The sequence below is a fragment of the Somniosus microcephalus genome, chromosome 9 (genome assembly GCF_052327205.1).
Source record: "Somniosus microcephalus isolate GS21.2 chromosome 9, FLI_Smic_1.0, whole genome shotgun sequence".
Classification (NCBI taxonomy): domain Eukaryota; kingdom Metazoa; phylum Chordata; class Chondrichthyes; order Squaliformes; family Somniosidae; genus Somniosus; species Somniosus microcephalus.
The window spans coordinates 78717378-78741566 of NC_140995.1; the positions used below are offsets into that span (position 1 = coordinate 78717378).

At 44.2% G+C, this 24189-nt stretch overlaps 1 protein-coding gene across 1 annotated transcript in view; it reads left to right on the top strand.

Moving 5' to 3' along the window:
- LOC147112489 (visinin-like protein 1) overlaps positions 1 to 24189 on the top strand; it is a 237419-nt gene that overhangs the window by 88920 nt on the left and 124310 nt on the right. The window contains exon 2 of the mRNA XM_085996785.1: positions 5512 to 5678. Coding sequence (XP_085852911.1) covers positions 5517 to 5678 — 162 coding nt within the window. The 5' untranslated portion in view covers positions 5512 to 5516. The remainder of the gene's footprint in view (positions 1 to 5511; positions 5679 to 24189) is intronic.

Genomic DNA, 24189 nt, shown 5'->3' on the forward strand with positions numbered 1-24189 from the left:
ACACATTCTTTCATCCTTTGTCTCTTCATCACCTCACCTGATGATCTTTTATATCGTCTTTGTTAAGTCTGTGTGTTATATTGAGAATTACTACACAGACCACAAGAGTAAAATTTAACAGGTCTTTACTGGTTGAAGGTCAGGGCGGAACTGCCCAATAAATCATTACACAGCACTTATATACCGGTGTGGTCACCACCGGTATTACAGTATACAGCAGCCAAGATAAAGTAGTGCAACCCTTAAAATAGTTCTCTTAAAGGTGGAACGGTTACATACACTACAATCCTCCCTTTTTAGGTTAACAGTATATATTCCCATTAAACATAACATCATAACATATATACACAACTTCATGTAAAAACAGTTCACAGATTCAGTCTCTCTGGAGGCTTCCTGACTCGGTCCGGATAACGCCTCGGTGGTGTAGTAATTTTCGGTGGTGTAGTAGGTTCTTTTGGCAAGGTCGACTCGGCTGGAATGTCAGTGTCGGGTTCATCTGGTTCCAGTATCACCGGATCGGAGGTAGATACTATGGGTATCTCTGCTTCATCATTAGGCGTATAGAGTTGTGGTGTAGGTTGTTCCTTTTCGGATGACGCTATGATCTGGTCAGCATGGCGCTTTATTATGCTTTCACCAATGTCCACGGTATACATCAGCGGTCCTAGTCGTGTGCAAATAGTTCCAGGCAGCCATTTCTCGGTACGGTAGTCCCGGGCCAAAACTTGTTGACCTATCTGGAAGGTTCTAGTTGGTCTTTCATTCATGCCTTGAAATTGCCGGTTCTCTACGTCCCTTCTGATGTTTGGCTTGATCAAATCCAGCCGGCATCTTAGTCTTCTATTGAAAAACATCATGGCGGGAGTTTGGTTTGTGACCGCATGTGTTGCATTCCTGTACGCCAACAAGAAGTTATCTACCTTATGTTGTAGATTTATGTCTTCATTACCCATGGCCTTTATGGCCTTCTTGAAGGTCTGGACAAACCTTTCAGCTAATCCATTGGTGGCGGGATGGTATGGGGCGGACGTGTAGTGCTTAACCCCATTGTTTTTTAAGAACTTCGTGAATTCTTCGGACACAAATTGCGGTCCATTATCAGAACAGATTTGTTCCAGCAGCCCATTCCTGGCAAATATGGTCCTTAATACTGTGATGGTTTTTTCCGTGGTGGTGGAGGACATCTTTATTACCTCCGGCCACTTGGAGTGTGCATCCACCGCGATTAAGAACATTGAGTCCATAAATGGACCAGCAAAGTCGATATGTACCCTTTGCCATGGAGATGAGGGCCACTCCCATGGATGCAGAGGAGCTTGTGGTGGGGCGTTTTGGACCTTCTGGCATCCTAGACAGCTCTTGGTCATTTCTTCGATGTCTCCATCGATACCTGGCCACCACACGAACGCTCTGGCTAGGTTCTTCATTTTCACTCCACCCAGATGCCCCTCGTGAAGCTCCTTTAGCACTTTATGCTGGAGTTTGGGTGGAATCACCACTCTGGATCCACACATCAAAGTTCCTCGGCACACTGACAGCTGTTCTCTTCTTTGCGAAAATGCTGGCAACAGTGGTTCACCATGTGCTGGCCATCCCTTCACCGTTAAATCGTAGACTCGTGAGAGAGTCGGGTCATTTCTTGTTTCCTTTTCGATCGTAGAATTTGTTACTGGTAGACATTCCACTATGGTTGAATGGAACATCTCCACTGGGTCCACTGTAGGCGCCTCTTCTACCGTTGGCAACGGTAGGCGTGATAAACCGTCAGCATTCCCATGCTGTTTTGATCCTTTGTATTCTATGTCATATTGGTGTGCCCCTAGGAAAAGGGACCACCTCTGTAGCCTTTGCGCTGTCATAATGGAAACGCCCTTTTTAGGGTTGAATATGGATACCAACGGCTGGTGGTCTGTCAGCAGTGTAAACTTCTGGCCCTGCAGGTAATGATGAAACTTCTTTACTCCCCACACCAGGCTGAGAGCCTCCCTATCTATCTGAGCATAGTTGCGCTCAGCGGAGGTCAATGATCTGGATGCAAATGCGACTGGCCTTTCCGAGCCATTTGGCAACTTGTGTGAGAGTACTGCTCCAATACCATAAGGAGAAGCATCACAAGCTAAACGAATAGGTAGCGTTGGGTTGAAGTGAGCCAACACTTCCTCCGAGGTGATCAATGTCTTGCTTTTGCGAAAGGCCTTCTTACAGTCCTCGCTCCACTTCCATGGTACTTCTTTCTGCAAAAGAGCATTCAGCGGGTGCAGCACCATGGATAGATTTGGCAGAAACTTATGGTAATAGTTAATCAACCCTAGGAACGATCTCAACTGGGATACATTTTCCGGAGCGGGAGCCTTCACAACAGCTTCGATCTTGTCAGGTGACTTGTGCAGTCCCTCCTGGTCAATGATATGACCACAGTACGAGATTCGTTTCTGAAAGAACTCACATTTCTGGCGATTAACTCGAAGGCCATATTCCTTCAACCTGGTGAGCACCAGTTTCAAATTTGCAAGGTGTTCCTCATCGTCATTTCCTGTAATCAGGATATCGTCCAAGTAACATTGAGTGCTTGGAATTCCCTGTAATACCTGCTCCATGGCCCTCTGCCAAATTGCCGGAGCCGAAGCCACTCCAAAAACCAGTCTATTATATCGATACAAGCCTCTGTGCGTGCTGATTGTGAGATACTGGCGCGACTCTTCCTCAACTTCCATCTGTAAGTACGCTTGTGCCAGGTCTATCTTGGTGAAGCGTTTCCTGCCAGAAAATGAAGCAAAGATATCCTCAATCCGCGGAAGCGGATATTGCACCATGTGAAGCACCGGATTAACTGTGATCTTGAAGTCTCCACAGATGCGGACCTTCCCCGGTTCCCCTGGCTTGTTACTCGATGAACGCTTCATGACGGGAACAATGGGCGTGGCCCACTCACTCCAGTCCACCTTAGACAGTACTCCTGAGCGTTCCAGCCCTTCCAGCTCAGCTTCCACAGCAGGTCGTATCGCATACGGTACCGGTCTGGCTTTGAAAAATTTTGGGTTTGCATGTTCTGCAATCTTGATTTTTGCCTTAATTCCTCTCAGTGTTCCCAGTCCCTGTTGGAACACTTCTTTAGCCTCATCCAATATTCTGGACAATCGTTCAGGTTTGACATCTTTTTTCCCGGAATCTACCGTTATTGCGTTTAGGGAGTGCCAGTTCATATTTATTTTCCTGATCCACTCCTGTCCCAGAAGTGGTGGACCTCCCTCAGGTAGTACATATAAGTCCATTCCTTGGTGTTCTTTGCCCTTGTGTATCACCTTGACTTTTATCTTTCCGATGGGGTATACTTTTTGCCCCGTGTATGTCTGCAATACTATCTCCGTATCCCGTAGGGGAATATGTTTGAATAACTTTTTGTAATCTTGCTTATTCATGACCGTCAACGCCGAGCCGGTGTCCAATTCCATCTTCACTTGGACTCCTGCTATCTGCAGTGTGACCCAAATAGTTTGTCGGTCAGCTTCCTTACTCACGTTGTGAATTCTCAGACTACCCAGTTCCTTGCTGTTGGAGTCTGAATCCGAATTCTGTTCATCCGAACTCTTCTCAGCCACCTTATGTACCTTTCTGCACTTTCCCTGTGGTGACTTTTTGTTGCTGGTCTTCTTTCCTGACCGGCATACTTTAGCTATGTGACCAAGCTTGCCACATTTTCTACATTCCTGGTTTTTAAACCAGCATTGGTCCTGATCGTGTGTTGTCTTCCCACAACGATAACATTTCGTTGTACCCGAAGCCATTTGATCTACGCTGAGTGCTGCTGCCTTCAGCTGCATTTCCGCGGTGCCTCTCGCTGCGGCTTCGTGCGATGCTGCAATAGTGACAGCCTTATCAAGTGTAAGATCATTCTCTTCAAGCAATCGCTTTTGTGTTCCTTCTTTTGACAATCCACACACGAATTTGTCTCTCAGTGCCTCTGTCAGGCTTTCCCCAAACTGACAGTATTTCGCTAGCTTGCGCAGTTCAATTAAATACTCCGCGTTGCTTTCCTCTTTCAGTTGCGTTCTCGCATAAAATTTAAATCGTTCCGCTAACATCAGCGGTGTGGGGTTCAAATGATTCTTCAGGACAGCAACAATATTAGCAAAAGTCTGATCCGCCGGTTTAGCTGGTGATAGAAGATGCTTCAATAGCCCGTATGTCTTCGCACCCATTGAGTTTAGTAAGGTTAGTGCTTTATCTTCATCTGATATTTTATTTGCCTTACAATATATCTCTATGCGTTCTACATACGTGGCCCAATCTTCAACATCGGGATCGAAATCGTTGATGTTACCATGCTTAGGCATCCTCGCGATCTTCTTGAGAAACAAAAGAATTATTTTTTCTTTTTTCCTTTTACAAAATGGCGGTTTCCCGCGCTTATCTTCTTCCCCCGCCTCCGAAAATGGCGGCTTCCCGCATTTGCCTTTCTCCCCCGCTGGCTGTAATGGCGATTGCCGATTTGCTGCGTTCGCCCTCCCCCAGCGGTTTTCAAATCGTGCCTCCCAGCCCCTCTTGCAGTCCGGTCCTTTCCCCCCCCGGCTGCGGCTGAGTTCTCCGCGGTTTTTTTATTTTCTCCCGCGTCTTACGCTGACCCGGTCGCTGCGCCTCGCGGCCTCGGTAGCTGCCCGGCCTTTTTCACCGGTCGCGGTCGAGCTCTCTCTCGACGCTGTTGCGTCTCCCAGCTCGCTTGCAGCCCGGTCTTTCGCACCGGCTGCGTTTGCATTCACCGTGGCTTCCGTGCCTTACGCTGCCCCAGTCTCAGCGCCTCTGGCCCCGACTTCTGTCCAGCTCTTTTCCCCGGCCGTGGTCGAGTTCTCCGCCCTTATATCCTCCGTTTTTTTTTTCTCCCCTACTCACAGTCAACGTGGCCGACTTGCTGCTCGTCGCTGATCGGCTTACCCACCACCGTGATAGAAGGGATGATCACTGCCTGTTGCTGATGGAAAGCTTCATGTCAGAATTCTTCCTGTGCTCTGCAGACCCGAGTCTTCTCTCAGCAGAATGATGAGGGCGGATGCCTCCTCTCGACGCCCGTTAAACTGCCTTGGATGTATCTCTGCCGCAGGGTAAGATCGTACTCGTCGCCACTGTTAAGTCTGTGTGTTATATTGAGAATTACTACACAGACCACAAGAGTAAAATTTAACAGGTCTTTACTGGTTGAAGGTCAGGGCGGAACTGCCCAATAAATCATTACACAGCACTTATATACCGGTGTGGCCACCACCGGTATTACAGTATACAGCAGCCAAGATAAAGTAGTGCAACCCTTAAAATAGTTCTCTTAAAGGTGGAACGGTTACATACACTACAGTCTTAGTCTTAGAGAATGAAATCAATCACTTGTCATTGGAAAATTGAAACCCTAAGAATAAAATGCATCTGCTATGGTGTTTTCATACTTCATAGAGTGACTGAGAATCCTGAATTAAAATGATAATTAATTACCTGTTTAATTGCCGTGCCATGTCTTTTCAGGGACAATGGGGAAACAGAACAGCAAACTTGCCCCTGAGGTGATGGAAGATCTGGTGAAGAACACAGAATTTAATGAACACGAACTCAAACAGTGGTACAAAGGATTTCTTAAAGACTGTCCTACTGGCAGACTGAACCTGGATGAATTCCAGCAACTGTATGTAAAGGTATATGTATTTCAATTATAAATCAATTTTGCTCAAAGTGACATTATTCTGAGGGTCAAAAAAAGCAGCTGATAGTATATAAGTTTCCAATTTGTAAAACATGTTAGAGGATTTCATCTATTCCCCATTTATAGTGATTCATAAATCCATAATTTGTATTGGCACTTATAATTTCACTACACATAGCAAACAGGCGATCTGACCCAACGTCATTGATTAAAAAATTACAAGTGATACAAGTTTATTGGTGTTAAGTCTGTGTGTTCTAGTTGTATGTAAGATTAATTACTGACACAGACTGCAAGAATAATGTTTCAACAGGTCTTTACTAGTTGGAGGTCAGGGCTATACTAACAGCAATATCACTACACGGTACTTATATACCGGTGGTCACCACCGGTATTACGTATATAGCAGCCAGAGAAAGTAGTACATCTCTTAAGGTGGAACAGGCTTAAGTTCTCTTAAGGTGGAACAGGTTACATACACCACAATCCTCCCTTTTTAGCTTAACAGTCATATCCCCATTTAACATAACATAATAACATATATACATATATAACTTCAGGTATAAACAGTTCAAAGGTTCAGTCTCTCAGGAGGCCTTCTGATTCGGGTTGGATAATGCCTTTCAGTGGTCTCTGATTCTTGTTGCTGAGGTGACTCCTCTAGTTGGTTTCCTATGTATTGGACGTCATCATCAGGTACATTCCCTGCCGAGGTAAATGCTTCAGGTTCATTAACGTCTTCCACAGTTGTCTCTGTCGCAACCATGGGTTCGACCCTTGCTCTCGATTCTACCAGTTGATCCGCATGACGCCTTATCACATTGTTACCAATATCTACTGTGTACATCAGAGGTCCTTGTCTGGCCCGAATTGTTCCGGACTGCCATTTTTCGTTTCCATAGTCCCTTGCCAACACTGGTTGTCCTACGTCGAAACTTCGAGTGGTCTTGTTATTAATATGCCGGAACTGTTTGTTTTCCACTTCCCTCCGCACATTTGGTTTTAACAAGTCCAACCTGGACCGCAACCTCCTGTTATAAAACATCATGGCAGGACTTTGGTTAGTCACTGCATGAGCGGCGTTTCGATATGCCATTAGGAAATTGTCCACCTTGTGTTATAGCGGAATCTGATCATCGTTCATGGCCTTTATTGCCTTTTTGAATGTTTGGACAAATCTCTCGGCCAACCCGTTTGTCGCCGGATGATATGGGGCAGAGGTATAATGTTTCACCCCATTCTTCTTTAAGAATTTTTGGAATTCTTCCGACACGAACTGTGGTCCGTTGTCCAAACATATCTGTTCTGGCAATCCGTTCCTTGCGAATATTGTTCTTAACACCGCAATTGTCTTTTCTGAAGTAGTGGTATTCATCTTGATCACTTCTGGCCATTTGGAATGTGCGTCCACCGCAATTAGGAACATGGAGTCCATGAATGGACCAGCAAAGTCAATATGTACGCGTTGCCATGGGGCTGAAGGCCATTCCCATGGGTGTAGCGGTGCGATCGGAGGTGCATTTTGCACTTTTTGGCACCCAGCGCAGCTTTTCGTCAACTCCTCTATCTGTTGGTCAATACCCGGCCACCATACATAAGCCCTAGCAAGACTTTTCATCTTAACTCCCCCCAGATGACCTTCATGCAGTTCCTTTAGAACTCTTTCCTTAACTTGGGAGGAATAATCACTCTTGTCCCGTAAATCAAAGTACCATGGCAGACGGACAGCTGGTCTCGCCTTGCCGAGAATGCCGGTAACAGAGGATCACCATGTGTTGGCCATCCCTTCACTGTCACCTCGTAGACTCGGGACAGTGTCGGGTCGTTCCTGGTTTCTCTTTCAATACTTGCATTGGTGACTGGTAAACACTCGATGATGGTCGAATGAAATAACTCAACAGGGTCAACTTTCGTCGTCTCTTCTTCTTCAGGTAGTGGCAGGTGCGACAGCCCATCAGCATTGCCATGCTGCTTTGTACCTTTGAATTCTATTTGATATTGATGTGCCCCTAGGAAAAGGGACCATCTCTGGAGTCTCTGTGCTGTCATCACCGAAACACCCTTCTTAGGGTTAAAAATGGATACCAACGGCTGATGGTCTGTCAGAAGTGTGAATTTTTGGCCCTGCAGGTAATGATTAAACTTCTTCACTCCCCATACAAGGCTGAGAGCCTCCCTATCGATCTGCGCATAGTTGCGCTCAGCAGAGGTCAATGATCTGGATGCAAACGCGACTGGCCTTTCCGTGCCATTTGGCAACTTGTGTGAGAGTACTGCCCCAATACCATATGGAGAAGCATCACAAGCCAACCGAATAGGCAGTGTCGGGTTGAAGTGAGCCAACACTTCCTCTGAGGTGATCAATTCTTTGCTTTTGCGAAATGCCTTCTTACAGTTTTCGCTCCATTCCCATGGTACCCCCTTCTGTAAAAGAGCGTTCAGCGGGTGCAGTACCGTGGATAGATTCGGTAGAAACTTATGGTAATAGTTAATCAATCCTAGAAACGACCTCAACTGAGAGACATTATCCGGAGCGGGAGCCTTTACAACTGCCTCGATCTTGTCAGGAGACTTATGAAGCCCCTCCCGGTCAATGACATGACCACAGTACGAGATCCGCTTCTGAAAGAACTCACATTTCTGCCGATTAACTCGAAGTCCATACTCTTTCAGTTTGTTGAGCACCAGTTCCAAGTTTGCGAGGTGTTCTTCATCACCATCTCCTGTAATCAGAATATCGTCCAGGTAACATTGTGTGCCTGGAATTCCCTGTAATACCTGCTCCATGGCCCTCTGCCAAATTGCTGGAGCCGATGCCACTCCAAAAACCAGCCTATTATACCGGTACAAGCCTCTATGTGTGTTGATCGTGAGATACTGGCGTGACTCTTCTTCAACCTCCATCTGCAAGTACGCCTGCGCTAGGTCTATCTTGGTGAAGTGTTTCCCACCAGACAACGAAGCAAAAATATCCTCAATCTGCGGAAGCGGATACTGCACCGTGTGAAGCACCGGATTAGCGGTGATCTTGAAGTCTCCACAGATGCGAACCTTCCCTGGTTCTCCTGGCTTGTTGCTCGAAGGACGTTTCATAACGGGAACAATGGGCGTAGCCCACTCACTCCAATCTACCTTAGACAGTACACCTGAACGTTCTAGCGCTTCCAGTTCCGCTTCTACAGCAGGTCGTATTGCATAGGGTACCGGTCTGGCTTTGAAAAATTTTGGGTGTGCATGTTCATCAATCTTGATGTTTGCCGTAATTCCTCTCAATGTTCCCAGTCCCTGCTGGAACACCTCTTTAGCATCATCCAATATTCTGGACAATTGTTTAGGTTTGACACCTGTTTCCCCGGAATCTACCGTTAGTGCCTTTAAGGAGTGCCAGTCCATATTCATTTTCCTAATCCACTCCCGTCCCAGTAGTGGTGGACCTCCTTCAGGTAGCACATATAAGTCCATTACTTGGCTTTCTTTGCCCTTGTGGACCACTTTTACCTCTATCTTTCCGATGGGGTACACTCTTTGCCCCGTGTATGTTTTCAATATAATCTCCGTATCCCGTAGGGGAATATGTTGGAATAACCTTTTGTAATCTTTCTTATTCATGACCGTCAATGCCGATCCAGTGTCGAATTCCATCTTTACTTGGACTCCTGCTATCTGAAGAGTGACCCAAATTGTCTGGAGATCTGCATCCTTACCAATGTTGTGTACTCTTAAGCTACCCAGTTCATTACTGCTGGCATCTGAATCTGACTTCTGTTCGTTCGAACTGTTCTTTGTCACCTTGTGTACCTTTATGTATTTTCCTTGCGGTGACTTTTTGTTGCTGGTCTTCTTTCCTGACCGGCATACTTTAGCTATGTGGCCAAGCCTGCCACACGTTCTGCATTCTTGGTTTTTAAACCAACACTGGTTCTGATCGTGCGTTGTCTTTCCACAACGATAACATTTTACAGTACTCAAAACCAATTGATTTGTACTGAGTTCCGGTGACCGTAGCTGCATTACTGCCGTGCCTCTCGCTGCGGCTTCGTGTGATGCTGCCATAGTGACCGCTTTCTCAAGCGTCAGCTCATTCTCCTCGAGCAGTCGCTTTTGTGTATCTTCTTTTAATAATCCACACACAAATTTATCTCTTAGCGCATCTGCTAGTCCCGTTCCAAACTGACAGTACTTTGCTAGCTTACGCAATTCCATTAAATATTCAGCATTGCTTTCATCTTTCAGCTGCTTTCTGCTGTAAAATTTAAATTGTTCCGCTAGCATCAGAGGCGTGGGGTTTAGATGAATTCTCAGGACAGTAACAATCTCCTCAAACGTCTTCTCCGCCGGTTCATCTGGTGATAAAAGGTGTTTCAATTGCCCATATGTCTTCGCACCCATTAAGTTTAATAAAGTTAGTGCTTTCTCATCATCTGGGATTTTATTTGCTTTACAATAATTTTGTATGCGTTCTACATACGTGGCCCAATCTTCGATGTCGCTATCAAAGGTATTAATGTTCCCATGTTTAGGCATCGTTGCAATTTTTTTTTTTAGTGATATCCCTTTTTCCAAGATGGCGGCTTCCCGCTCTTGTCTTTGTCCTCCGCCTACAAAATGGCGGTTTCCCGCGCTTGGCGGTCTTTCCCGCGCTCGCCTTCTTCACCCGCTGGCTGCAATGGCGTTTGGCGTGCCGCTGCTGCTCCCCTTTCCCAGCGGTTAGTAACTCCCCCGACGCTGTCTCCGCTTCACCGCGGCTCCCTCGGGCATTCGCGCTTCCCCGATGTCGCGCCTCGCAGCCCTTCTTGCAGCCCGGTTATTAGCACCGGCTGCGTTCGCCTTCACCGCGGCTCTCGTGCCTTCAGTCGCCCCAGACGCTGCACCTTTTTGGCCCGAATGCGGCCCGGCCCTTATCACCAGCCGCGATCGATGTCTCCGCGCTGCGCCTTTTGGCCCGAATGCGGCCCGGCCCTTATCTCCGGTCGCGATCGATCTCACCGCCCTTATTCCTCCGTCTTCCCTCCCCGTCTGTACAGCCAACGCGGCCGACTTTCTGCTCGCGTCGCTGACCGGCTTACCCACCACCGAGGTAGAAGGAAGATAGCTGACTGCCGCTGATGGAGGCTTCGAGTTCAGGATATCTTCTGCACTCCGGGTTCTCGATGCCTGCCGCGCGACGTGTCTTCCAGCAGGGTGATGAGGGTGGATGCCTCTCTTCGACGCCCGTTCTGTGGACGAAGCCGTCGTGGATATAAACTGCCGCAGGGTAAGAATCGGACTCGTCGCCACTGTTAAGTCTGTGTGTTCTAGTTGTATGTAAGATTAATTACTGACACAGACTACAAGAATAACGTTTCAACAGGTCTTTACTAGTTGGAGGTCAGGGCTATACTAACAGCAATATCACTACACGGTACTTATATACTGGTGGTCACCACCGGTATTACGTATACAGCAGCCAGAGAAAGTAGTACATCTCTTAAGGTGGAACAGGCTTAAGTTCTCTTAAGGTTGAACAGGTTACATACACCACAATTGGGATGTATGGAAAAACAGGTATAAAAACAAACATTTCGAATTATTGGGGCTGGAAATTCTGTTGGGATTCCACCAATCCTCTGCCGTAACTCCACCAGTCTCCCACTGAAGTTATGGTGAGAGACCGATGGCACCTCAGTGAAATTTTAACCCGGTTATATATTCTTTATGACATATGATGGCTGTTGAGTGGAGTTGTTGTGAATTGTAGCTGTTGGTTGAAAATTATTATGTGTGTGGTCTCTTCTCAATGAAATAATTAAATAAATTGCATGTGTGGGGCTCACACTGAGGCTGCCCTTGAGGTTGTTGATTTTTGTGCATAAGTATAATCCAATTATTGCCCCAATAAATTGTTAAATTGCTGTGATTCAGGGAGAATTATATTGTCAAAGCAAGCTGAGTGCCCCAAGCTCCTCTTGAATTCTACTATAATGAACTGAACCTTGAAACAAAAGCATTTCTATTGTACTTTGTGTTGTAAGGCTTGTAATAAAAAAGTAGAGGTATTATTGAGCTTGTACAAGGCTGCAGTTGGAGTATTGTTTGCAGGTTTGGGCATCCCATTATAGAAAGGATTTAAAAGCAATGGAAAAGGTACAGTGTACATTCAATAAGATGTTACCATGGATGAGGGGTTACAGTTATGAAGAGAGACTTGAGAATTTGGGGTTTCTTTTACTCAAGATGAGAGGATTAGGGGGTGACCTGATAGAGGTCTTAAAGATTTATAAGGGACTATGATGGGATAAACGAGTGATAGGTTCTTTCCACTGGTTGGTGCGATGGTAGCAAGAAGTCACACATTTAAAATAACCAAAAAAAAGAATTAAAGAGGATGCTTAGAATTTGGAGTTTTCTGACACAAACCATTGTTGAAGCAGAGTCCATAAATTATTTTAAAGGAGTTAGATACTTGCTTGAAAAAGAGGAATATTTAGAGTATAGGGACTGAATGGGCTTGGACTAGCTGATTAATGTAAAGAAAAACACTGACATAGACTTGATGGGGCCAACGGCCTGTTTCTGTGCATTCTACGATTCTATAGGGTGGGATCTCCTGTGTATTTGTGCCCATGCAGTCAGAGGTGGGGTGGGGGGGCATAAAGCAAATACCCATTGTAAAAGATTGTGAAACTCGAGGGCAGGTATGTTAAGCATGTAATTGAGTTACGCCTAATTTCCTTGCTCTTTTATGTCCATCAATCGATCCCTGTGCCTTAACACATCTCAGCTCATTATTATGGCTCTGCCACACCGCCCCCCCCCCAGGCTGAGAAGCTGTACACAGAAGTTCCTGCATTGGTTCAAAATGGCTGTAAAATGAAGTCCAGAATTCTGAGTGCAGCAGGTGTTTTGTTTTCTGGTGTTTAGTTGTGATTTTTTTGAGCATATTTTTAAAAATATTTTTTTATCCTCTGAGATCTTTGCTGTATTTTCTATTTCTATTTCTTTGAATGCATTTTTACAACATCAGTTTAAATCACATTGAAAATTGAAAAGCTTCCAAGATTGCATGTTCTTAAACAAGCTGGGGTAGATCTTGACTTTGTACTACAGTATAAAACAGGTGATAGCGAATCGGCCATTTTGCATCACTCCCAATTTTTATTTCCATTGAAGTCACTGTGAGCAGCACATTCACTGCTGCATCAAAAACGTGGATGCCCTTCCTGCTGCTGAATAATCCAAGGCTGCACCTCTCTGTCATTTTTGCAGTTTCTGTGTGGTTTCTGAATTCCAAAAAGCTTGTCCCGATTTAAACAGCTGCAGCGTCTTAAATGATGCAACACCACAACATTTCCTTCACTCCCTCGCAGTAAGTATGTTAGAAGCAGCAATACCACTCAAAATCTACCATTCATATTATTATTATTAGACTCCCTCCCCCACAATGTCCCCCTCCCTCCCCCAAGAAAAAGCAATGGCTTGCTGTAGGGTCAAGTGGACAGGTGGAAGTCCTGCCTCTTTTCAGACAGTTTGAGGGAAGCCGAGCCCATTAGAATCCAATAGATTGCCTTACAAAGGTTTGTGAACAAATCAAGAAAGGATCTGAAAGATAATTTCCTGAATTAATAAAAACTTGGAATTCTACATCATCACCTCATTCCCATACCAAATCAGTAAAGATTTCTCAGTTGATTTAGGTCACTGTCATACATGCTGATGTTTATTCATGCATGTGGATTCTGGTGGTATAGCTGATCAGAAGATTGCTAGAATATGTTAGCAGTTCACATCACTATATAATTTCTTGCTCATTATTAAATTGTGATTTGAGACCATGCAGTAATCTGTGCCTTGGTTTTTAAGTAAAACGTAACTCTGGTGTGTTATGTAACGGAATTGTTATTGTAATCCTTTGGACTTTCCTGGAAAGACATCTGTTACAGAATACAACTGGAACTCTTGTCAGTGAAATTAAACCAACAGCTGCACCAATAGCTCAGTTGGTAAATGCCATACATCGTTGTGATACTGAGCCACACAGACCAAGGGGAAATCTGGTAACTTCCTGACTGCTGCAAACGGGATGGGAGCGCCCCAAAAAACCCCCAGGGAAGAACTTGCTGTCCTGTTCCTGCTGTTGGTTTTTAAAACAGGGCCTAATGGTGTCAATAGGATCCTGATGCCACTTTAGGACTCAACTGGGGGAACATGCGGTCCAGCCAAAGAGGAGCGGGGGCTGGGGCCAGCACGGGAGAGGAGGGATCGGAAAACGAGCAGGGGCCAGAGGAGCATGGGTGGGAGGCCTCGTGGTGGGGGAATCGTAGGCCTTGTGGGGGGGGGTGCGGGGGAGGTGGGGGGATAGGTGGCCTCCTGGGGAGTCTCTGATCGTGGTGGGTGGGCTAGGTAGCGACGCTGGATCCAGGAGGTATATGTAAAGGCATTTACCTCCTGGATCCAGCAGCCCTCTCCTTGCATTAGCTGGCGGGTTTCATGTGGCCTGCAAAGCCTGACCAGCTAATGTTAAATTCAGGTTAAAGCAGAGTCTTCCAGCCTCATTATAATATTTAAATAGTCGTTAAAACCGGAAGTGGGCAGGTTGTGATTGGGATTCAGATTTTTAGCACTTTAACTTGCCACATGACCCCAACTCACCTTATTTTCTTTTTAGGTTAAAATTCCTCTCTATATGTACATTTAACAAAAAGCTATTGTGGTATATTTGGGGGGGGGGGGGGAGGGAGACAGTCGCAATTGCAGAGTGTGGTGGAAGCAGCTTGCATTATTTTTGTGGGCCCCAGAGGAGCACTCTTGTTCTTCGACACGGTGGCATAGTGGTTAGCACTGTTGCCTCACAGCACCAGGGTCCCGTGTTCGAATCCGGCCTCGGGCGACTGTCTGTGTGGAGTTTGCACATTCTCCCCGTGTTTGCGTGGGTTTTCTCCGGGTGCTCCGGTTTCCTCCCACAGTCCAAAGATGTGCGGGTTAGGTTGATTGGCTATGATAAATTGACCCTTAGTGTTAGGGGGATTAAATACGTGGGGTTACGGGGATAGGGTGGGATATGTGTTGGTGTAGGGGTTACGGGGATCGGGTGGGACATGTGTCGGTGCAGGCTCGATGGGCCGAAATGGCCTCTATCTGCACTGTGGGGTTTCTGTGATTTCTGTGAAATATAATTTGATATTTGCCCTTCGTGGGCCTCTTCGGATCCATCGTTGTGGAACTGGCCAGAGCTTGCATGGTGCAGGCTCCCACCAGCTCTGACCTAAAATAGAAATTGGGGTCCTATTTATATTTATACTGGTGGTAGGCCCCTTTCAAAATGGAGCGAGCCGCATCATCGGTGTTAACAGGCGGCAAGGCAAACAACCCTATTTTGAGGCCGTTACCGCCAAGCGAAGGCAGTTAAAATCGACCCATTGACTTCAGGAAAGAAAACTGGTTAAAAATAAAAGAAATAGTAGTAAGTGCATCACACTTACAAGAAAGAAACACTAAAATAGAAAGCTGCCTATCCTTTAGCTGTTGCTTAATTAAGCTACTCTGTATTTTTGGTAACTTCTAGAAATGCTATCTTCAGAGCTAAAGGTTTTTCTGTCCATGTAGAGTACACTACATTTATCGACAGCTCTTAAGAGATTTTTTTTAAATAACTGACACCCACTAACAATGAGGTACAAATTGGTTCATAGGAACAGGAATAGGCCCTTCAAGCCTGTTCTGACATTTAGTGAGTTCATGGCTAATCTGTACATCAACTCCATTTACCCACCTTTACTCCATATCCCTTGATACCCTTGCCAAAGAAAAATCGATCGATCTCAGTCTTGAAAATTTCAATTACCCCAATATCCACAGCCTTTTGGGAGAGTTCCATTGCCACTACCCTTTGTGTGAAAAAGTGCTTCCCGATTTCGTTCCTAAATGGCCTAGTTCTAATTTTAAGATTATGTCCCCTTGTACTGGATTGCCCCACCAGAGGAAATAGTTCATCTGTTTCTACCCTATCAAATCCCTTTATCATTTTAAAGAATTTGATCAGATAATTTCTCAACCTTCTAAACACAAGGCAATACAAAGAAAGTCTTGCATTTAAATAGCGCCTTTCATGACCTCCTGGTATCCCAAGTTGCTTTTCAGCCAATGAAGTACTTTTGAATTGTAGTCACTATTGTAATGGAGGAAACACGGCAGCTAATTTGCACCCAGCAATGTGATAACCCGATAATCTGTTTTTTAGTGATGTCGATTGAGGGATAAATATAGACCGGGACACCGGGTATAACTCCCTTGCTCTTCTCCGAAATAGTGCCATGGGATCTTTTATGTCCAATTGAGAGAGCAGATGGGGCTTTGGTTTAACATCTCGTCTGAAAGATGGCACCAGTGCAGCACTCCCTCAGTACTGTGAGGTGTCAGCCTAGATTTTTGTGCTCCAGTCTCTGGAGTGGGACTTGAAGCCATAACCTTCTGACTCAGAGGCATGAGTGCTACCAACTGAGCCACGACTGGCACAAACCAGGTTTATGCAACCTGTCCTCATAATTTAACAAGACCAAGCATTTAGTCATCCATCGTAATATCTCTTCCTTTGGCTCAGTGTTAGTTTTTGTCTGATTATGCTCCTGTTAAATGCCTTGGGATGTTTTTCTACGTTAAAGGCACTCTATAAATGCAAGTTCTTGTTGTTTAAGCTCTGGTGTCATTCTGGTGAATCTGTGCTGTACCCCCTCCAAGGACAATATATCTTTCCTGCACTATAACACCTAAGTCTTTCCTCCATTCAACAGCCTTAAGTTCGCAACTCTGCATGGTGTACTTATGCTTAGCATTGGCCATACCCATGTGCATAACACTACATTTATCTATTTTAAATTACATTTGCCAGATGCAGGCCCATTCCCCCATTGCATCTAGATCTACTGTTAATCTACTTTTCTCATCTAAGGTCCTACACAGATCTTTTTATTGATAGTGAACAGTTCTTCAAAACTTCATCCAGATCATTGATAAAGATTGTGAAGCGCTATGGCCCTAACACTGATCCTTGTGGGACTCCACCAGTAACCTGTCTTCATGCAGATCCATTTCCATTAAAAACAACCTTCTGTTTACGAGAATGCATTCAATATCTGTCCGACAATACAACAGGACTCTATCTTATTAACTAGCTTATTATGTGGCACCTTGTCAAAAGTTTTTTGAAAATCCAGGTATACAATGCCAACCAGGCTACCTACATCCACCAAACTAGTACCTTCCTCAAAAATTTCAACGAGGTTGGTGAAATAAGAGCTACTTTTCTAGAAGCCATCTTGAGAGTCTCTAATAACCACTTTTCTATCAAGGTGGTCATACAGAGTGAGGGAAATTTAAGCCCAACAACGGGTATATTTGGGTTGGGTGGGATGTAAAAATTTTTAAAAATCTGAAACCCCACCCCAACCAGTCTCAAACCTGCCCACTTCCGGTTTTAACGGAGGCGGGACGGTGGGCGGGCAACCAATGTGCTCCCAGGAGGCGGGTTGCTCATTTTAAATAAAAACAGAAAATGCTGGAGAAACTCAGCCGGTCAGACAGCATCTGTGAAGAGAGAAACAGAGTTAACGTTTCAGGTCACTGACCTTTCGTCAGAACTGGAAAAAAGCAGGAAATGGAACAGATTTTTAAGCAAGTGAAGAGGCTGGGAAATGGTGGAGGGGATGAAAGAACAGAAGGGAAGGCCTGTGATAGGCTGGAAGGCAGGAGAGATTAAGAGATATTCAAGGCAAAAGGAGATGGTAATGGGACAGGTTAAGAAACAAAGGATGGCGCTAGATGAAATGTAAATTGCGCTGGCAGAATGGAAGACAGCTGCCCTGTGGGAGAGAAGAACAGAACAAAAGTGTGGATAAAAAATATATATATGTTATGATCTGAAATTGTTGAATTCTATGTTGAGTCCAGAAGGCTGTAAAGTGTCTAATCGAAAGATGAGGTGCTGTTCCTCGAGCTTACGCTAAGCTTCCGTGGAACAATGCAACAGACCGAGGACGGTGAGCTCCGAGTGAGAGTGGAGCAGTGAATTAAAGTGACAGACGACCGGAAGCTTGGGGTCCACCTTATGGACTGAACGGAGGTGTTCCGCTCATTTAAATATTTTAATGAGACTGTGTGCCTCAGATTTTATCTGCATTTTAAACTTATCCCTGGCCGGCCGGGTTTCCCGGGCCTCAGGAAAACCTGTAGCTAAAAGGAAGCAAGGACTTCTGCGTAGAAGAGGTAAGTGCCTTTATGGCACTGCTTGTGGGACAGGAGAAGCAGTAGTGCTTCCCCCCACCCCCCGCCAAGCTAACCTGCTTCCCTGCCCATAATTGGACCCCCCCTGCACTATCACCAATTCCCCTCCCAAATTCAAATTCCAAATTCAAATCGCTTTATTGGCATGATAAGGTACATCTTATGTTGCCAAAGCATCAAAATACATTTATGGTTGAACACATAAACGCAGTTCTATTCATACAGTGTATAAACAGGTATATCCCTGAGTGTATAAATATACATTCGCATTGTTTATATATACTCTTTTCTTAGTTTACTGGTTGTCCCTCTGTTCATGGCAAGCTGTAACATAGTGTGCCGCCAGTGTTACACAGCTTCTCTCCTCCCCCAGTAGGAATGGGAGTTTTTGGATGTCATTCAGATTTCTGAATTCAGGGCATATTTGTGAGAATTTTTGGTAGAAATTCTCCCTGATGCCCTGATATTTTCCACAGGCTGTGAGGAAGTGCATCTCTGTCTCCACTACTCCCTGACTGCAGTGAGAGCATATCCTGTCTTCTCTTGGCAGCCTGGTCTGCCTGTGTCTGCCTTTTTCGATCGCTAGGCTATGTTCGCTAAGTCTGTACCTTGTCAAGGTTCTTCTCAGTTTGTTATCCTTTACCATGGTCAGGTAATCAGCTATGTTGTATTGTCTGTTTAGGGCCAAGTAGCAATTGAGTTTGCTTTGGGTTTTTGTTGTTTCTGCCCAATATGTCAGATATTTTTCCTTTTGCTTAGCGACGATTGTGTTGGGTCGAATTCTTTGTGTTACCCTGTCACTGTCCTGGGGCTGGTTATTGTTAGTATTGTTAGTAGTTACTTCACTGAGTCCCAGGACTAGTTGACTGAGGGTATTCTTCTTTATGGTCAGCTCTTGGCATTTCAGGGCGTCGTAGTGATAGCATTGGGGGTTGCTCATTTGTAGGTGATTCCAAAATTTGGTGGCTCTTTTTTGGATAGTGATTATTAATGGATATTGGCCTAGTTCCGCCCTGCATGCATTGTTTACTGTTTTCCTTTGAGTCCGGAGGATACTTTTACAGAATTCTGCATGTAGGATCTCAATTGGGTGTTTGTCCCATTTTGCAAATTCTTGTTGTGTTAGCGGTCCCCATACCTCACTGCCATAGAGCGCAATTGGTTCAATTACTGATTTGAAAATTTTGAGCCAAATGCTAATTGGGATTTCTATTTGGATTGATTTTTTGATGGCATAGAAAGCCCTTCTTGCTTTCTCTTTCAGTTCATTCACAGCCAGTTTGAAGTTTCCCGTAGAACTGATTTTTAAGCCCAAGTATGTGTAGTTAGTGGTTTGTTCAATTTTGGTTGTTCCTACTGTGAAATTTATTTTGGGTCCCTGATGTTTGGATCTTTGCTGGAACACAAGGACTTTGGTTTTTTGGGGATTTATTGTCAGGGCCCAAGTCTGGCAGTACGACTCCAGCAGGTCCAGGTTCTGCTGTAGATCCTCCTTAGTTGGTGACAGCAGAACCAGGTCATCTGCATAGAGGAGGAATTTAACCTTGGATTCATATAGGGTGAGGCCGGGTGCTGTAGATTGTTCAAGTAGTTTTGCCAATCCATTTATGTAAATATTAAAGAGTGTCGGTGAGATTGGCGAGCCCTGCGTCACCCCCCGCCCCTGTGGGAAGTATTTTGTTTGTTTGTCTCCAATTTTAACTGCACATTTGTTGTTTGTATACATTGATTTAATTACATCATATGTTTTCCCTCCTACCCCGCTTTCGATAAGTTTCAGGAATAAACCGTCATGCCAGATGGAGTCGAAAGCCTTCTGGAAATCTACAAAGCATGCGTAGATTTTGCTTTTGTTATGGTGGACGTGTTTGTCAATTAGGGTCTGTAGGGTGAAGATATGATCGGATGTTCTATAGTTTGGCAGGAATCCAATTTGGCTTTTACTCAAGACATTGTGCTCCTCAAGGAAGTTTATAAGTCTTTTGTTTATGATGCTACAGAATACCTTCCCCAGGTTACTGTTTACACAGATGCCTCGATAGTTGTTTGGGTTGATTTTGTCCCCACTTTTGTATATGGGCGTTATGAGTCCTTTGTTCCAGATATCAGGGAAATAACCGACACTCAGAACCAAGTTGAAGAGTTTTAGGATAGCCAGTTTCATTTTGTCGTCTGTGTGTTTAATCATCTCGTTTAGTATGCCGTCTGTCCCGCAAGCTTTTCCTGGTCGCAGGTCCTTGAGTTTTTCAAGAAGTTCTTTTTCTGTTATTATGGCGTCTAGCGGGTTTTGGTTATCTTTTATGGCCATTTCTAGCTTTTCCAGTTTTTTGCATATTTGGTGTTGCTCTGGTCTTAGTGTGTTTTTCTGGTATAATTTTTCAAAGTGGTTTACCCATGTGTCCCCATTTTGAATGGCCAAATCGTCGTGTTGTTTTTTGTGTAGTGTATTCAAGTTGTCCCAGAAACAATTGGAATCAATGGATTCCTCCATGGAGCTGAGTGTATTCTTAATATATTGCTTACCAACCCCCTGCGATCACACCCGACCCTGAAAGCCACTCTGTACCTACCCAACGTCCCATCCCCCCCCCCCCGATCTCTACCTGAGCAGCACAAACGTACCTGCTCCTCAGCTGTGGCCTCTGTTGCAGCGTTCCCTTCCCACCAGGGAGCCAAGCCTATCAATCAGCAGAACCTGTTTAATAAAATTAACATGCACGCTGTGGAGTCAAAACTCCACAGCCTTCGGGGAAAGGCAAACTTCCAGGTTTTCTGACCAGAACTCCTTCCCCCGGTTAAAAATTCCACCCCAGTAAAGATCAGGGCCAGTATCTCTAATGATCCCTTCTGCAACTAGCCTAAACCAAGCTAATAGGCCTGTAATTTCTCGGTTCTGACTTACTGATCTTTTTGAATATTTGCATCACTTGGACCTCCCTCTAGTCCATGGGAACAATGAGCTGTTAAATTTGTGAGCAAGGGGTTTGCTGAGCACAGCTCCCATTTCTTGAACACCCTGCATGAATGTCATCAGGACCAACAGCCCAACCAGTTTTGAGACCACTTATTCTATCCAGGACTATATCCGCATCCATTTTGACACTTTCAAACTATACAGTCAACTGTCTGATGTATTATTGTTAACTCAGCATTGTCATCTGTAATGAAGACTGATTCAAAGTAGCTTTTTAAACCTCTGTCATATGCTGGACGTCCACTTGAATCTGCCTGAGTAAACCTTCAAGGGCGCTATAGAGTTTTTAATCAGCAGGACTGGGTGGAAACTAAGGCAGGGGGCTCTGATGATGAAATGATAGGATATAAGAAGCATTTTGAAGGTGGGAAGGGATGTAACAAGATGAAGGGGTTTAGGATGGGAGTTTCACAGTGTTAGGACATGACGGCAGAAAGCTCTCCCAATGAATAAACTTGAAGACCATCCCCATTGCATATTTCTTTTACAGCAGGCATCCTAGTGGTCTCTCTGAGTGAGATTGCTAATTTAAGGGCCAAGATTGCAAAGCTCTGCTACTGGTGCAGGGGCTTGCTATTATTTCCTACCTGTACTCTCATCCAGCAAGGCTGAGTGTGTAACATTTCTATTTAAGTTCTTTAGTGCCAATTTGGGACATTTTGAGCAGAGGATCAATATCCACATCTTTGAGCTGAGGATCAATATCCACCAGGAATTTGGTTCAGATTGCCTGAAATATTTTCACATAAGGAGAATTATTAACAACACTCTTACTGTCTATGAATCTTTGACCAAAGAAAGGAAAATGTTATCCCATCTGTCAGAGCTGGATTGAAACCCAGGTATCATAGGTGAAAGGTAAGTGTGCTGACCTACTGTGCCATTAGTTCCCAGAGAGTAAGACTACAGAGAAGCTGAAAATTATAAAGCAGATTTTGACAAAAAAGAGGAAACATGTTGTAGAAGAAACAGATATGTTATAAAGTGGAGGTTGAGACAAAATGCCCCAACACAGCACAGTATCAAAAATGGGCCATTAGCATTGCAGTATTAAAATCATTATGATAAGCTCATCATGTACTTGCCTTAGAAAAAGAAAGAGCTGTGTAGGAAATAGACTGGCCACAGAAGCCCACAAGACAAGCTCAAGGAACTAAAAAACTTCATTCCCATGTATCATATTTGGATGACCTGAGAAAGGAAAAGAATGTCCAGTATACCCTAAGAAAAATAAATAGTGGCCTTCTGAAACTAGAGAATTTGGCCACCACTGACTTCTGCAGTAGTTGCTCACCAAGATTACATGGACAAATAGAGTGTGGATGGGGAAGCATGAAAACAAATCTTTCTCAAGTAGAAGAATACAAAACAGAAGATAAGGGAGGGAAAAAAATTACAGGATCTGAGGAAGAGAAGGAGAGCTACAAGTGTGAGGGAAGGGGAGTTTGGCAAGCCAGTTTGTGACATGGTGGTATGACTACCTAAGTGCTTCAAATGGGTTGCATAATCCAGCAAGATTACATTTTTTGTATTGACACCTACACACTTTGTAATTATTAACCTCACATAAGCAGAAGTGTCTGAAAAATAAAGGAGGTGTAAGATGCTTTGCAGGAAAGGTATCATTAAAAAGTGATCATGAGTAGTTTTAAATAGCTTGAATTTGATGTGTTCAAAGATTAGACAATGATAAGTGAAAACTGATTGAGAGAGACAACAGAATCCAGTCAATCTGTTTTAGGGTGGAATGGAAAACTACTTTCACAATTTCAGAAAGGTTATGTTACTTTAAATTGTCAGTAAGAAGCATGTCACTTTGTAAATGGCAGCTTAGTGATCCATCCTTAGCAAGAGCTAATTGAGGCCTTGGTACTTAGTACCAGCTGGCTGGCGGACTTTTGTGCTTTTCTTTGATCAGTATCTATGCAAAAACACAGTACGGAATTAAAAACTTATTTTATTATTTATAATTCAACATTGCAGAGGCCAAAACTTGGAAAAATGTATAACTGCAACTCGTGCTGAGCAAACTTTAAAACTTAAACCTCATTTTTAATCTTTTTAATGTAAGAAGAGTTACCCTTCCCAGTGGCTCTTTATTAAAATTGAAGTTTAACTACCTTTTCGATAACAGTGAGCAGAACTGCATTTTACCAAGCAATCCAGTGCTTGTAGCATAACTGGGATCTGCCAGTCCTGCATTGTTCTAAGTGTATGCCATTTTCAAACCAGAGCCTGCAATACAGTCTTTTTAAAAAGAGGTGGCTAATTGATTGGTAAGTAATAGAAGATTAATAACAGAAGAGGGTGTAGTAGTTTAGTGGATATGTTACCAATAATCGAGAGAAGGTGAATTTAAATATAATCATGGCAGTTTGAGAAGTTGAATTCAGTTTTTTTTTAAATCTTGAAAATAAAAAGCTGGTATCAGTAAAAGTGACCATGAAGCTGTCAGTTCACTAATGTCCTTTTAGGGAAAGTAACTTGCCATCCTTACCTGGGGCCTATATGTTACTCCAGTGTGATTGGCTCTTAACTGGCCTAGCAAGCTACTCTGTTGTATCACCACTTTTTCTCAGGGCAACTAGGGATGGACAATAAATGCCAGCCTTGCCAATGTGCCCACATCCCCAGAATGATTTTGTTTTAAAACCTGGTTGCCATCCACCTGTTACTTAATCAACTGCACTGGGAATTCCCTTGGGGGTGCTTTTGATCGGCCGCTGTGACTTTGGCAGAAGATCAGCAGGAAGTCCAGGTACACCATGCAAATAGGCTTTCCACTGATCTTCTGCCGAAGTTATGGTGGCCAATTGGGAGAGCGCCCCAAGGAAATTTCTGGTGGTGGTTTATAACTGTGAACCATATTTTAAATTATTTCAATATTGTACTTCCACACTGGGAGATTACCTCTTTTCAAAACATAGAGGGGTCATTTTTACTTTCGGCGTGGGAGAAAAGCGAGCTGTTGCGAATCGGCTGCCTGTTCTACACCCCGCCTACCTTTTTGTTTCTGCCTATCCCAAAAGTGTTTTAGTAGCAGACTTTCTTGAAAGATTATCTCAATAACTTTAAATATTGAGGAAAAAATAGTCTCAACATGCAGAGAAATGCATTTTGCTGAGGTGGTTAAATATGCATCATTATACAAAATATATCTGGCAATGTTTAATTTCTTTTATGTAAGAAGTCACACAACACCAGGTTATAGTCCAACAGCTTTATTTGAAATCACAAGCTTTCGGAGCGCTGCTCCTTCTTCAGGTGAAGTGGA